Source organism: Ascaphus truei, chromosome 4 (genome assembly GCF_040206685.1).
Source record: "Ascaphus truei isolate aAscTru1 chromosome 4, aAscTru1.hap1, whole genome shotgun sequence".
Lineage (NCBI taxonomy): Eukaryota > Metazoa > Chordata > Amphibia > Anura > Ascaphidae > Ascaphus > Ascaphus truei.
In genome coordinates, this window is record NC_134486.1 from 71,489,558 (window position 1) to 71,506,392 (window position 16,835).

The window sequence follows — 16,835 nt, forward strand, 5'->3', positions numbered from 1 at the left end:
ACGGTAAATTGTACAAGAAGTGATTTCCCTAAGTAATTATTACGATCTACCATTCAACTTAGGATTCATATATAGCCAAAGAGCATTTGACTCTGTTTACACCTCAGGCGTTTTAATTGCATTAATAGTGTTGAAGAAGTGTACATTGAAATTATAAAGAACAATTACAAGAATGCTACATCAACCGTTAAATTACGTGAAGACACAAACAAGATAAGGATAATCAAGGGTGTGTGCCAGGGAGACACCATGTCACCAAATAATTTAAAGACATTTCATTGGCATTAAAAAGTAATCAAAATCATTGGTGGATAATTGAGTCCTCTAGAATTTGCAGACAACATTGTTATTTTTCCAGAAGACCTCCAGCAACGAATCGGTTAACTCACCTAAGCAAGTAAGAATGTGGGCCTCCATATGAATGTCAGAAAGCCCGAAGTGATGTTCAATAAATGCGTTGATTCTACAAAGATTGAAATAAATGGAATAGAGCTAGAATAAGTCAAAAACTATGTCTACCTTGACCAGCAAGTATCAATGAATGGGAACCTTTTGAAGGAAATTAATAGGAGAATGGAGACAAGACAATCTTGCAAGGGAACCTTCCACTGTGCCTCATAAGTAAAATGTTCAATCAGTGTATTCTGCCTGTGCGCATGTATGGATGTGAAACTTGTATCCTAAATGCAAAGATAATTCAAAAGCTTCAGATAACTCAAAGACATATAGAAAGATAATAAACACACAGATACCCAACAAGCTCTGAGAAACCCCAAACCTTACCACATAATATATATATGTATATAAGTGTCAAAAGGAGTGCCAGTGGGTGTGGCTAAATGTATACAACAAAAAACATACAAAAATGCCCAAAGCTACTTCCAATGTGACAAAAATACACTGTGCAATACCTATATATTCTCTTGAAAAAGGGTCATTTAGTTTAACCCTTTCGCCAAAGCGTTGTAAGCCTGCTGCCACTTCAAGGCATGACCGTTAGCAGGTCCTAACACTCTAAGTTAAAATTCTTATTTACCTCTATAATTAGGGGAAAAATAATCAGCATTGGATCTATCGTAACCCAGCAAAATGAAACTGACCTGCCAACTTGGAAGTGGGGAGGGGCGAACTTAAACCTTGGGGGGAGGGGCCACTAACCTCCCAAAATAGACTATAAATATAGAAAGATGTATGCTGAGTATTACCGGAAGAGATAAAAATTACTGAAATGTGTTCAGAAGCAAACAAAAGTTTGACATCATCACATGGTGAAGAAATTAAAATGACAGTGGGCTGGACACATCACAAGTTGAAATTAACAGTGTTGGATAAAGATGGTACTCAACTGTATTCTAAGAGATATAAGACCAAGAAGACGACCAGAAGTAAGATGGGGGAAATCAGATTTTTTTGGCGGGACAATACGGAGAAGAGAGGCTTGCAACCTCTCTATCTGGTCATTAGGGAGGTCTTCATCCACCAGTGGATCAACAAGGGCTGAAGAGGATGATGAGATTATATATATATATATATATATAAAAGAAAAGAGTACAAACCCCATAGTGTAACATGTACATTTAATGTAGGGGGTGAACAAGGGACGGAAAAGGTTCAATCACAAGGTTTACAAAATATAAAAGTGTTTGTGAATATATCACTGCCACAATGATAGTTCTGCGAGGAGATACTGCTGCACGGGTTTTCTCATGAACAGCTGGGAAGCCTGGATGGTTGAGATGGAGTCCCGTTATGTAGCGAGCTGAATACTCGCAGCCTCAATAATAGCCCCGGACACGATCCGGCCTGACTGTGTCTCCGCGTGATGACGTAATGCCGCTTTAAAGAGTCCTTACGCGTTTCGGCACTCATGGCGACTTCATCAGAGGTCTTCATCTACTGTTGCTTGACTTAAAGACAACGTAAACATAAGTAGATTTAGAACATCCCGTTTAAATTATATTTTATTGAAAAAGTGTAAGAAAATTCAGTAACACAGACTTTCACAGATCGTAGATTAAGAATGAGAAACTACCATTTCAAGTCAAGTGACTCAATACAACCTGTACTTTCAATATTTTCAGGAGAAAGAATGAGTCATCATATGGTGTTTGAGATATTTATAGCAGAGATAAATACTGCATCTCTATGTTTTCTCTGTTCTGATGTCAGTCTTTGTGGTTGAACAATTTGCTGTAATAATGTCTGGGATTGAATCTAAAAAAAAATCTGAAACTGGGGATTTTATGAGCTTGTATCTAGCAGAATTATTTATTCACAGATAATCCTGTTGAATATGTTTTGTTTAAACTTTCTCATCCTTTAGCTCTCACACTTTTGCTGATTGTCTGTACAAAATGTAAACATCCTATTTCACTTGCTTTTATAGTCGGTATACGCTTAATGGGAAAATCCCTGTAAGGACCAAAATAAACTAATGCCAGTGACCTGTTTAAGGTGTTATATCTGGGTGACTGATGCCCTTCATACCTTCATGTGACACCTGTAAGTATTTTTAAATGATGAATGTTCTTAAAGCGAGACTTGATAAGGTCACACAATTAGGCCACCTACTTTGAAACTTCATTAGTGCTGTAAATAACATTTGTGAAAGCTGTTTAATGAGAAATTTACAAAAGCCGATTAACACAGCATGACTGTCATGATAGTAAATGAAAGTAATCGGATATGATTCTTCATGTATACTCCTCAGTAAAGCATCTTACACATTAATCTTCATTGAACATATTTATTTGTAGCTATGCCTGGTGGCTACCAGTCTGCCCTCCCTGTCACGTAATTCCTGATAGATGCAGGCTGTGTCAGGCCCCCTATCTTGGGCTTCCTTGAGTGGTAGGAGTGGAGGTGTGACATGGTCTGTGTGTTGCCTAATCCGGACGCAGACCTTGTGCCCTCCCCTTCTGCACTAAAGAAGAGGCAGTTCTAAATATAGTCAGTCTGAGTCTCTTCCTCTTGGGCTTGAGATGTGCCCTCAGCCCCTCAGAGGGCTGAAGAGAAACACCAGGCCTCAAGTCTGATACCTAGGCCTAGGTACCATCCAGAAGGTCTGGGACTTGAGACAAAAGAATGTACCTGCTATATTACCATCTGCAGTGGCTACAATAAAGAAGTCCCTGTTTTATATACCTCCTGTCTAAGTCTACAGTCTATTCCGGGGAGATTATGACAGATTGGTTCCACTGCGGGGACTGTCTCCAGCCAAGCTGGAGCCTGCAGTGGATGGAGGTGCTTGCACCAAGAGAGGAATGAAGCCTGAGATATCAAAAGCCTGTCCTGTTATCCCCACAACATCGCAGACCCTCAGGTCTCCTGCAGCCTCCAGGTACAATGTACCAACTCACACCTGGTAGCCAGCCAATCTCCCAGAGGGGGAGGCGTGGGTTGGTGGAGCAGCGCTACAATTCATTAAAGCAATATTCTTTATGTGAGCTCTATGAATATGCATCTTGTGGGTTTTAAGTAATTAATATTTTCTTATGTTTCAACCAAACATCATATAATGCAAAGAAGAGCGGAAGAACAGCTCGCAAACAAATTGAAAGCCAGGAAAACATATGGTTCCCAGGGATTTATAGATAGGAGACAACTTCTCTCCCCCCCCCCCCCCTTGAAACAGCTGAAGAGTACTGATGTGATACAGAACCACAGCATGCATACTGTACAGCTTGTCAGTCACTGCTGCACTTAATACATTCGCCCCATACGGATACATAGTGGAGGGCATTGTATTTTAGGGCTCTACTTTCTTAGTGGTGACAGCTCTGGTCTTATATCTCTCCTGTACTTAAAGCCCATCACCAATCAGATTTTTAGATGGTTTTGGACAGTTTCTCTGCCTGGTTCTGCTGATAGAGTTGGCTGAATCATGTACAAAAAGTGTGGTTGTCCAAATTCTAGCCGGATAATTTCACAGGATTTTCAGGCTATTGAAAAGAGGATATGTCCGGCTAAAACTAGATGCCTGGTGACCCTAATCCGGAGCCTAAGTTTTATGCTATTTTAGAACAATGCTTTTAACCATTTCTCCATATAAGCCTCACTAATTTTTACTCAATTTTCAGCAACTGAAGGCCAACATAATTAAAGCTAAAAGACACGAACATAATACGTCTTTGAAACCTCCTGCATTAAATTTAGCAGAATACAAAACATATTCTCTTTGAGGTAATATCGTTTTAGATACAAATTTTGAAAGTTTGTTCAAAATGAATTAAGTAGAAATAGCCGTGTTAGTCCAGTTGCGATAGTGCAGAGTAATTGTTCAAAATCATGATGGTCTTTGACACTAAAAAACTTAATACTGATATTTATTTAATTTATAAAATGTTTTACCAGAAAGTAATACATTGAGAGTTACCTCTCGTTTTCAAGTATGTCCTGGGCATAGAGTTAAAATGACAAATAATACATGGTTACAAGTATAGTTACATAAATGAACAGGGTATACATTATATACAAGACATTGCATGCACAGTTAAAGAAGATGTATATTATAGGCTTACTGTATGTAACAGTTACAGACAAGATTAAAATGTGAGATAGCCTTAGTTTTGAAAGAACTTAAACTGGTATATGGGCTTTCTTACACACTATAATATTTTTTTGTAATGTTTCTCCCTAATCTGTGTTAAACTCCTGGAATATTTTGTAAATCAGTATTGCTGATCCGAGGAAGAGAGAGAACGCTCGAAAGCTTGTCTTATAATATCAATTGTTAGTCCAAATAAGTTAGGTATCACCTATCACTGAAGTAATCATTTAATCTGCACTATCGCAACTGGACTAACACAGCTATTTCTATTTTATTTTTGGTTACATAGTAGATGAGGTTGAAAAAAGCTATACGTCCATCAAGTTCAACCTATATTAAATTTAGACGACAGATACTTATCCTATATTTGTATTGACAGTATATTGATCCAGAGAAAGGCAAACAAAATACACCAGTTAAATATCATCTAATGATATCTCATAAGGGGAAAAATCAATTCCTCCCTGTAACAGGGACATCCTTGTTGAAGAAAAGATCTCTAAAATCTAGCAGGGATTTGGTTAAGTGCAGCAGGCAATTAACTAGACTCCACCTGCCCAGTTAAGTCGGTAAGAAAGGCCTTGTGTGAGACACAGGAGAGAGATTCTGTAGCTCACATTTGGAGCAGAGTAGCCTGCACACAGACATTGTCTTGAGCACAAAGGCTGTGCTGAGATCAAGACATCCAGAGACCTATATTTCCTGGATACAGAGGACCCAGGAACCTGCCAGAGACTGACATGGAGGGCCACCTGCTTAAGGTGCTTCCTGAGACATTTGGGGTGATAGGTTGGTAATGGAAATATCTCTCCAGTCCTGCAGATAGGGTCTGGGGAAGTAAGTTGGCCTTACAAAGGGATAGGGGTTTGTTATTTTTTTGTTGTTGTATGTTTTCCCTGGAAAAAAGGAACAGGCTCTATAAAGCCAAGATATAATTTTCACCCAAATCGGTCTCCATTATATGTACCTCTGCACAAATCTCTTACACTCCCTGACTCCAAATATTGGCAATCAGATTACTCCCTGGATCAATATCCTTCCCATGTTTACGTTTTTGGTATAGTCCTGTATATTTTTCCTTTCTAAAAAGAAGTCCAACCTTTTTTTTGAAGATATCTATTATGTTTGCCATCACAGTCTCTATGGGTAATGAATTCCACATTTTAACTGCCCCTAATATAAAGAACCCTTTCCTTTGTTGCTGGTGAAATCTCCTTTCCTCCAAACTTAAGCTATGACCCCGAGTCCTTTGTACTGCCCTTGGGATGAATAGTTCTTTTGAAAGCTCCTTGTATTGTATCCGAATATATTTGTATATAGTTATCATATCCCCTCTTAGACGCCGCTTTTCTAATGTAAACAAATCTAATTTAGCTAGCTCTCCTCATGTCAGATTTCCCATCCCCTTTATTAATTTGGTGTCTCGTCTGTACTTTTTATAGTTCCATAATGTCTTTTTTATGTAGTGGTGCCCAAAGCTGTACTCCATATACAAGGTGTGGTCTTACTAATGCTTTATAAAGGGGCATCATTCTGTTTACTTCCCTTCCATCCATTCCCCGTTTAATGCAAGATAAGATCTTGTTTGCCTTTGCAGCTCCTGCATGACATTTGGCACTATTGGTAAACCTTCTGCCTACATGCACTCCTAAATCCTTCTCCATCAAGGATTCTCCTAATTTATCCCCATTTAATGTGTATGTTGCCTGATTATTCTTGTTTCCTAAATGCATTGCCTTACATTTATCTGTATTAAACCTCATCTGCCATTTACGTGTCCAAGTTTACCGTCCAAATCCTTCTGGAGAGAACTTACATCCTGCTCTGATTCTACTACCTTACACAATTTAGTGTCATCAGCAAAGATGGAGACTTTGCTCTCGATGCCAACCTCAAGGTCATTAATAAACAAGTTAAAAAGCAGAGGTCACAGTACCAATCCTTGAGATACTCCACTCCCAACTTTAGCCAAACCAGAAAAAGTTCCATTTACGACAAATCTCTGTTGTCTATCCTTCAACCAGTTTTCAATCCAGGAGCATATATTTTTACTGAGTCCGATTTGCTCTATTTTGTACACTAACTTCTTGTATGGAACCGTATCAAAAGCCTTTGCAAAATCTAAGTAGACTACATCAACGGCATTACCCTGGTCTAAATTCCTACTTACCTCCTCAAATAAACTAATAAGGTTAATTTGACTCAACCTATCCTTCATAAATTCATGATGACAATTACTAATAATTTTGTTATCCATTAGGTATTCTTGAATATTATATCGTACTAAACCTTCAAGTAGTTTCCCCACTATTGATGTTAGGCGTACAGGTCTGTAGTTCCCTGGGTTGTGATCTAGCTCCCTTTGTAAATATAGGCACCACATCTGCTTTACGCCAATCTTGTGGTACTGAGCCTGTGGAAATTGAGTTCTTGAGTATTAAATATAATGGTTTGGCTATAACTGAACTTGGCTCCTTAAGAACTCTTGGCTTTATGCCTTATTTACTTAAATTTTATCAAGCCGCGTATAAACGTCTTCCTCAGTTAACCAATTGTTTGTTAATATAGAGGTTGTGGCTTCCTCCTGCAGCACTATTATTGCAATTAATTATTCCCTGGTAAACACAGAGGCAAATAATTTGTTCAATACCTCTGCTTTTTCCTTATCTCAAATAATTTGCCTGGTTAATTTGGTACTTATTTAATTACTCTGCAGTATAATATCAAAAAATTGTATTGTAAGTTATAAACTTGCAAAATAGTTCAGTCTTATGTAGTAGAAATTCAGGATAATTTGCCATCATTGTGTGCTTTTTCTTAGATGGTCTTACAATACAAATTGTAGCAAAATTCTGCATTGCAGCAACCTGTTCTGCCTTGCCTGTTCGATTTTAGTGGTATCATGTTTGACTCTTACTCTTTTAATAATGCTTGCAGTAAATTAGCATTATTTTCCCACTTTTTCATATTATCCTCTAACTGAATTTCATCTTTGAAGCCTTGCATATTGTCATTTTATCCATAGTCAAATGGAAAAATATTGCAAGGTAAAGCATTATGCAGATAAACTTGTTTTGCATATTATATTCTTTTTTCTTTGACAGATCGCTAATTCAGAGGATCTCTAGTCGTAACTCAAAAACTTATCTTAGTCACATTTCTAGAGCAAACTGAGTTATTAATTGAATGTTTCACGATCCTTTTTTTTAAAATTATTAATAAACTGAGATTCATCATCAGTACTAAATGTATAGTAATGAAAGAAAGCCACTGAATGATCAGGAGGTTCTATGTCAAATGAGGAAACCAGTTTATCAGATACAGGGTCATCACGCATTAAAACAACATTTTATAATGTTGTATTTTAGTATGTAAAGTACTATATATTTAATAAGCAGAGTGCAAGGAAACACACTGTAAGTTCATTTAAGTAATCACAATCCAGACTGGTTATTTGAAATGTGTGAAACTATCTAAAATGCAGTCATAACTTTTTATCATTTTTGCTCCCAAATTCAATTCCTGTTGAAACGTTCAGCTGAACCTCAAAGGGCTAAACATTTAGCAAAAACCACACATTTCTAACATGAATTTGCAGTTTTTCAAAGCCTTTTTAAGGCTAGGCCCTAAAATAGGGCTTTTGCTAAAGAGGAAAGTAGGTGTGAAAGAGACTAATTTTCTACCATACCCATTGACTGTATGTCAATTCTACCATACCCATTGACTGTCAACACTACTGTATATGTCTCCCAACACACTCCTCTATACAACATGTGGGGAGATACTTGTGAATGCACCTGAGATACCAGGGAAACAATCTAATTTTAATATGCATGAGTTTGTTCAAATGCTTTATTCCACATTTTCCCTATATTATCAGATGTGTTCCGGTAGTCCGTCTCAGGTGTTTGCTGGTAGTCTGTGTTCAGGTGTGTTCTGGTAGTCAGTCTCAGGTGTGTTCTGGTAGTCTGTCTCGGGTGTGTTCTGGTAGTCAGTCTCTGGTGTCTTCTGGTAGTCAGACTCGGGTGACTTCTGGTAGTCAGTCTCAGGTGTGTTCTGGTAGTCAGTCTCAGGTGACTTCTGGTAGTCAGACTCGGGTGACTTCTGGTAGTCAGTCTCGGGTGACTTCTGGTAGTCAGTCTCGGGTGACTTCTGGTAGTCAGTCTCAGGAGAGTTCTGGTAGTCGGTGGGTTCAATATTGGCTTCTCCCTGTCTCTTCCTTCTGCTCCAAAACCCCTATTTTGAGTTCTGGATTATTTTCTTTCAAAGAATTGGTAAATCGCTTGCAAACTCTGGACTGACCTGCTATTTTATTTGCGACTGAAAAACGGCAAACTTTGTATGATTCGCAACCTTGTGGAAAAGATGTGCACATCCATAACTGTAACCACGTGTTGCATCACAAGTATTTGTTTATTTCCTTTAGTAACTGTGACTTACTACTTTATGCTGTGTGACATTGAGTGCAGCAATTTCAGGTCTATATTTCCATTAAAATGTATTTTTTTATGATAGTGAATACACCTTTAAAAGTACCATTAAAACCCACAGTGACTAATAGTTGCCTAACAACAAGTACATTTATCTTTTTTTTTTAATGATTATTGCTGTGTAGCCACTGATAAATCCATTAATGATTCACTTTTCTTTATCCAGTATCCAAAGTGTCCAGAAAATGTACAGTATGCAGGTGCTTTGAGTGATGCACAGCTGTCTCTTCTGTTTATACCAGCGAATTGCATCTAAAAGCTACATGTGAGATGTCTCCTTCAAATATAAGCATTTCCGCGCTGATTTTCCCTTCTACACTTTCATATAAATTAGGGCAGTTTATGAAGTGCTACAGAACGATTAAAGTCAGTCATACAGAAAGGATTAGACATTCCCCCAAATTATTTGTACCACTGTGAATTTTTCGATGCCTAACAACCTCATCAGTTGCACCTTGTTCTCTCCCTCCATATTAGTAAGCAAGCATACAGTATACATCACCTAGCAGGGGTGTTCAACTCCAGTCCTCAAAGCCGCCCTCTGATTTTGCCACTTTTTGCTGAAGCAGGGACTGATTTAGCCAACTGTGCTGAAGCATGGATATCCTGAAAACCTGACCTGTTCGGGGGGCTTAAGGACTGGAGTTAAGCATCCCTGCCCTGCAGGCCCTAAAGCAACACAAATACTGTAATCTACTACTAATACATTGAGAGGATTTATACATGTTGATACATTTACATGTTTTCATTGTTATATACGAGCAGTTAGACTTCTTGCTGAAATCATCTAACACAGTGTAGGGACAGGTAATTATATAGTTGTATGTACACCACAGGTATACTCAGCAATGAGACTCGATCATAGACGAACGTTTCTACATTGCAGCCTTGCCACAGCATAAATGTTTAGGATTTCTTCCTATGACAAACAAGTGAATTCAGCAATCAAACTAAAAGATTGTGTTTTTACCTTTCCAGGGATGCCAGCAAGCAGGGAGTGCTGTGGTATGAGTTTCAGATGGGGTTTTGCGGAGAAAGTGTTGTCAGATTGTGTCTATCTAGTCAGGGCCCAGAGTTGCTGCTTCCCCTAAAAATGTAACCAGGAATCAGGTAGGATGCCTGGATGCATGTAGACACAGTCTCGGTAATATCTCCACTTGAAAACAGTTGCGCGACTCACCACTAGGGGTCCCTGCTTAAGCACAGCCCAGAAAGATAAAGGGGGCAAAGGGATGTGAGGTGTCACTGAAACAGTCAAGGGGTCCCTAGGTTAATCAGGATACCCAGTAAATGCCCAGGTCACCCAGAACCTGTATAGGGGTTCTGGGGTGCTCCAACCATGCTTCAGCACAGACCCGAAAGGTAAATGGGGCATAGGAATGTGAGGTGTCCCTGAAACAGTCAAGTCATCACTAGGTTGATGTGGACACCCAGTAAATGCCCAGGTCACCCAGAACCGGTATAGGGCTTCTGGGGGTACTCCAATCATCTACAAGGTTGTGAGGGGACTTTTAAAAGTCCAGTCCTAAGTCTTTTGTATAGAGTGTGGGGAATATGGCTAGTAAGAAATAACGTGCAGCTTCTTATTCTATTTCCCATAACCAAAAGACTTAGGATATTTTTAAAGTGTATATCTTATGGAACAGTGTGTTTTAAAACATATCTGTTTGTGCACCGAGATGAGCTGGGACGTTCAGAGCCAGTGTTCTGAGTGAGCCAGTGGGCTACCAACTTGGGTGCCACTGTGTCTACTCATCAGTGGAGATGAAAGCACAGAGGATGTGTCTGAGGTGTCAAGACCATTGGACAGGAGGGAAGGACAAGTATCCATGTCCTGAGATCAATGGACACCCTTTGCATTTCCATTGATCCCACCAGACTGGCAGGAGCCTGTCACCGCGGGTGGCGTTGAGAGAACCAGGGCCAGAGGTGCCAAATTGCCCATGCCCCATGGTTCATTCAGATTTCCAGGTAACCCTGTTGTGTCTACCAGTTTGTCTCTGATTGGCGGCGGAGACATTTCTCACGCTTTGGATTGGGCTATAGTGTTTTTTGAATGAAAGTCAGAGGTATTATACAGTAACGCCTTGTGCCCATTAGAGATAGAGGTGTTTTCCAGTGTTCTCCAAGGGCTATCAAAGTTCTCTCAAAGTTTTCTAAGTGTCTAAGCACCAAGTAAATTCCAGCCCTTTGGAGGGAGAGGGGAGCTGTGGCATTTGGAACTTCAGGTTGATTTCAGTTCCAAGACTTTTTTGGGTAAGCTTTGGATTGATAAGCCCCTACACATAGGAAAGCATAGTTTTTCAACCCCCAATTCCCAAATAAGTGTGTCTTTTTTGCTGTACATTTTGTGTTTGCCTTTTCCTGTGAATAAATGTACAATTTATTTATTTAACTCGTTTTGCTCAATGCATGATCCTGGTAAAAAGGTGTAAATGGCCTGGTCTCCCGTGTCAGTCACACAGTGCACACAGAAGGTTTTGACTTGTGTCACTAGCTTACATGTCCCTATTCACCAAGCAACGTATTCCTTCTAACTTGTGGTTTTCTCTGATAAGGATGTCATGTACAACAATATGATGTGCTCCTAGGGGAACATTAAAACGTTTGAAATGATAATGGTCACATAATGATGGATTTATTAAGTAATATATATAATGTAAACCATCGCTCTTATAGTTTGCACCATAAAAAGTAGTTTGAACTATTGAAGGTGGGCTAATCTGTTACCATTTTGAGGTTCCTGAATTTGACTTAAAGGGAGCAGCAAATAAAAAATACCACTTATTAGCACATTCACCAGTCTCAGACAGGTCCACAAACCTGCATTCCACAATTTTTTCTTAGCGTACAATGGTTCCACTGCAGCAAGGGGATTCTGGGTGATGACATGCAAATAAGCACTCACAGTGTGCCACTTTTTGCATCTTATCCATTTTAAAATGGATGCCTATAGCATAGCCAGTAAATCTACTCACAGACTGGTGTTTCAATCTTTTGGGTCTGGGTGTGAGGATGGTTACTAGCCCTGCAATGGGAAGATGTAGTGGCTACAAGCAGAAACAAAGTAAGTTATAGGGAGTAACATAGTGACAAAAAACCCTTCACCATACAGCAAACTTAAAGGGAGGAAACCATGGATGTGATAGTTTACCACAGTCCGTGATCTCTCAGTATTCTCGATGAGACTCAAAAGTTTGAAACAGCTGTTGGTGAGTAGGTTGGCTACTGTAACCATGCACTTCTTTGACCCAGGCTGTGCTACCCAGAATCCCTTGCTGCAATGGAAGCATTGTATACTGAGTGATTATGGGGAAAGACAGGTTTGTGGGCCTGTCTGAGACATGAATGGGCTCTTAAGTTTTTTTTTTTTTAATCTGCTGTACGGTGGAGGGTTTTAGTCACTGGTTTTACTCACATTTTTAATCTGTGTACTCTGAAAATGGAAATGGTGAAGCAGTGGAGAAAGATTAGGTCACTGAGGCTCAGTGTTGAGGACCAATCGAATCTCTGTGAACTTAAAGGAGAACGATAGAGGGAGATACAGTTTGGGAAAGAAACGATTCCAATATGGCTCTATTGACATCCTATGTGCCCTAAACTAGCAAAATGAAAATTCACCAGCATTGTCAGCTGTTGCCAAATGTTTACATTGGCAAACGTGTTTTCAAGCAAGGTGCTTTTTCTTTACAGCGGCCCCCCTATCCATAGGCGGGGGGGCCTCATGAATAATGTAAATTATTTCTCTCTGGTAGAGTTTATTCTACCTAGCATCTCGGTGATTTGGTAGATGGTGCTTCACCGTAAGTGCTCTATTGTATAAGAACCATATATTCAGAGTATAGTCCCAATGTCCATAATAACTGTATTATAACAGAAATCACCCAAGGGAGATTAAGGGACTTAGTGGTGCCCACCTGGCTACCACAGAGATTGGTCACCTGGTAAGTGATTACCTACCCATAGGGTTTAGATCAATAAAACAGCAGTCACTGAAAAGGTAAATACAGAGGGGCTGTTGCCCTTTACCTGACAGTGAAATCCAGACAGGGAAAAACTCTGCAGCGTGCAATCCTCAATGGTAGAGATCAGGATATGTAGGAGGAAAAGAGCACAGCATCCGCATCAGTGGATCAAAAATAGATAGGGCAACTCCAGATGTAGTAACATTGTGTTTACTGCACAATCAGCTTAGCAATGAACATGTTTCATCCAACAAGACTTTATCAAGGTGTAAGGGAATAAGCATAAGCATACATTTTATAAGGTAAAACCTTGATAAAGTCCTGTTGGATGAAACATGTTGTTGGTGTATTTCCTACACCTTCATTGCTAAGCTGATTGTGCAATAAACACAATTTCTCCTACATCTGGAGCTGCCCTATCTATTTTTGATCCACTGATGCGGATGGTGTGCTCCTTTCCTTCTACATACCTAGCATCTCCCCTCCTATCTACTGTATGTCTACTTTGTCTATAGCGCAACATTTTAAATCCTGGGAGTTCTTCCCATGTGTGATTTTAAAAGTGATTAGAGACACAGTGAGTTGTTAAACTAATTTGGATATTTCTTATGTGATCTCTTATTCCATCTTTTTAAGTTTGTTATATCTATGAAAATATTGTTCCTACATTTTTAGATTGATTTCTTATCCACATTTCCTACAATATTCACATATTTCACTAATGCTGTTTGTTTTTTTAAACTAAATTCTGATAGCTTTCAGTGCAAATTTATTTCAATACAAGATAAATCAGCTCAAGTTTAAGAATAAGTAAGCTGTTTCCAGGGGATGCTGCATACTGTACATCTCTCACACATCTGCAAAATGATTAAAGCAGGATTTACCATTAAGCTTTACATTGATTTGTGAGAAAGACGGTTATCAAAACATCTGTGCTGGATTTTCTCATAACATCCATAAGATGGTATTGTGTTCATGATTAAAATCTAAGTACTGTACTGTGCTGCCAGCAGCATATCCCAACATGAAGTGATTAGTACAAGCACTTAGTGCAGTAGCACAACTTACTGTCTCTGGAACCATGGCCGAAAAAGCTTAAAGCCGCGGCTCTGGGGATAGTGCTGTCGTGACATCGCTGCAGGGGCTGCATGCTTCCGGATCAGTCATCCCACAGTGTAATCCTCGGGCACCGGCAGTTTCGAATCAAAAATGTTGCCTCCCATAGGTAATTACCTTTTTACTGCCTGGAGCGCCTCATCCTGCTGCAGCACCGCCCTCCTCCTTCTGAAGCGTTGCGGCATCAAATGACACCGCAAGTCACATAACGACGCTTTTCCATGACAACATAACACCATGTGATGTCACGTTTTTATGGCTACGTGTCATCATGGCGTCACACCGCGACGCTGCAGAAGGAGGAAAGGCGCGAAGGAGAAGGTACTGTAAGAGACTTTTACAGAGTCCCCACGTTCTTCTCTGGCAATGAATGGGGAAGAGAGCAGGGCCTCTGTATATGGGTAAAAAAAAGAGAAAAAAAACAGAACTTTGACTGTGGCCCATATTTACTAAGCAGTGCTTTTCCAGAAGACCTTTCGGGAAAACTTCTGCACGGAAGGTGTCTTATCAAATAGCTTTGCTCAGTAAATATGGCCCTAAACCTTTCATTGTAATGTGTAAATAGTATGCTGTGAATGTTGTTTTTCTACAGTGGAAATAGACTTGTATTACTTCATAAGGTTGGAAGTGGCAGAAAGCATTGTAACAAAGCCTTTTCAGCTTGTCCTCATGGATGAAGTCAGCAGCCACTACCACTGTATATTTTAAACTTAGACACACTTCTTGTATATTTTAATATGTTGAATGACCTGTTACTAACGCTTCACAGTATGATTTTGTATGAAAAAAATACAATAGGCCACTACCGAGCCATAATTGGCAATGAATGAACAACTAACCAACATGTTTATTGGGGGTGTAAATGATGCATCTATTATAGTTTCCGTGCTGCTGGAGGGTTGTGCAGCAAATTGTAGAGTATCTTTTGAAGACACACACACTTTATAAAACATATAGAAGAGCATATTACAGGTCTATAAAGTTGGAGCTGGAATCTCTAGAAAGTGATCCACGGTTGAAGCATTTTTATTATGGAGGAAATACAAAGACAAAAATCACCAGTGTTATAGGTTTCTGCATTTCAGCCTTAATAAAAATACATAATGAAAGCGGCATTTACGCAACAAAAATAACCATGTCTGACAACTAATTCCACAAGTTCCCTGCACTGACTCCTTCATCTGCCCACAGACACACTGATCCCTGCACCCTCACAGACACATTGTCTCCTCCTACACGCCTACACACGCACCACCGACACATACACAAACACACTGAAATCCACTTTACACATCCAGTACAAACTAACTGCACACACACACACACACACACAAACTTACAGTACCTTTGTGTTCTCCAAATCCTTACTGACACAGGGAGCTTTTTATGTTCTTCTTTGGTGCCTGACTGGAGAATACCAGGTCAGGCTTTCAATCACCAAGCTATTATGCATAAGGCAGATACATTTTGAAATATTCTATCTATAGTTTCTGTGAATTTAAGGATTTAGAGCGTGATTCAATATGTTCTGATTGCAAAGAGATCTTTCCCCTTCGAAACATATTGAATTGGGCCCTTAGTGATTACTTTCATATTTTAATAATAATAATAATGAAAAAAATAAATATATATATATATTGGGGGGGAGGGGGGTAATTTACCCAGTATGAGTAATAAAAGAAGAGGACTTCCTGTAATTCCCCTAAGATCTGAAAATGGTTAGATGGCTGTTAGTTGAGGTTCTAACATAAGGATTTCTTGGAATTGTGGAATGACAAACTTGGTAAAATGTTATTATCTATGCCTAAGTTACAAGAGTTATTTTGTCTACAAGTTACACATGATATTTTATGGTTTATATATATACATAAAATCACTAAAGAAAAAACCTGTTTTCATATCGGTGTGACAACAAGTTCTTCACTTGTGTGATTTCATGACTTGTTGTTTGGTTTAAGGATTTGAGAATAAGAATTGGTTACAGTGGAAATAAGACATGATAGCTATTTTCTGCTGCATGGACCCACAACTATATAACTCATTCTTTATAGGAAATGTTTAGTATCTTTTGATCTCTACCTTATATATATATAGCATGTACAGAATCATGGGGTCGCTGGAGCTGAAAATAGTGAGCATAGGGAACTGCTTCTTTAAGTACTTTAATACCTACACAACCCTCTCCAAACACACTTACGCTTTATACTGTTCACTAAATTCTGATGCACTTACATTTACAGTTGTAAGTTTCAAAACATTCCATCAAGACAGTTAGCTCTGCAAGCATAGATTTCATATTGTGCATCTTTAGAACTAAGAATATGCATTAACACAGTAACTCCCTACACAACAAATACAGTTACTCAGTCATAAACTGAAAAAATGACTACACAATGTGTGTGCCATCAAAAGTGTAGATAACCAAGAATATTTAGTCAGGGTTGGGGCATAAAAACAAAGGGACAAAGGAACTTTAGAAGATTACGTTTTTAAAAGGAAATATTAAAAAGTCTTATTTTAATTGTCTTGCATTGAATTATGTTGCAGTTATGATATTTACCTTTTCTTTTTTGTCTTTTAGGCCTTTCCCAAGAAAACAACATGGCAAAACCATATGAATTCAATTGGCAGAAGGTTGTCTCTTCCTTCATGCAAGATGGGGCAGTTTTTGACAGATATGAAGAAGTAAGATACTGAATGGCATTGTTCTGTTGA

General features: G+C 39.0%; 1 protein-coding gene across 5 annotated transcripts in view; it reads left to right on the top strand.

The window, feature by feature from the left end:
* PLCB4 (phospholipase C beta 4) overlaps nt 1–16,835 on the top strand; it is a 335,443-nt gene that overhangs the window by 159,039 nt on the left and 159,569 nt on the right. For all 5 annotated transcript variants that reach the window (XM_075596024.1, XM_075596022.1, XM_075596021.1 and 2 more), the window contains one exon: nt 16,702–16,805. In XM_075596024.1, the coding sequence (XP_075452139.1) occupies nt 16,722–16,805 (84 nt within the window). In that variant the 5' untranslated portion in view covers nt 16,702–16,721. The remainder of the gene's footprint in view (nt 1–16,701; nt 16,806–16,835) is intronic.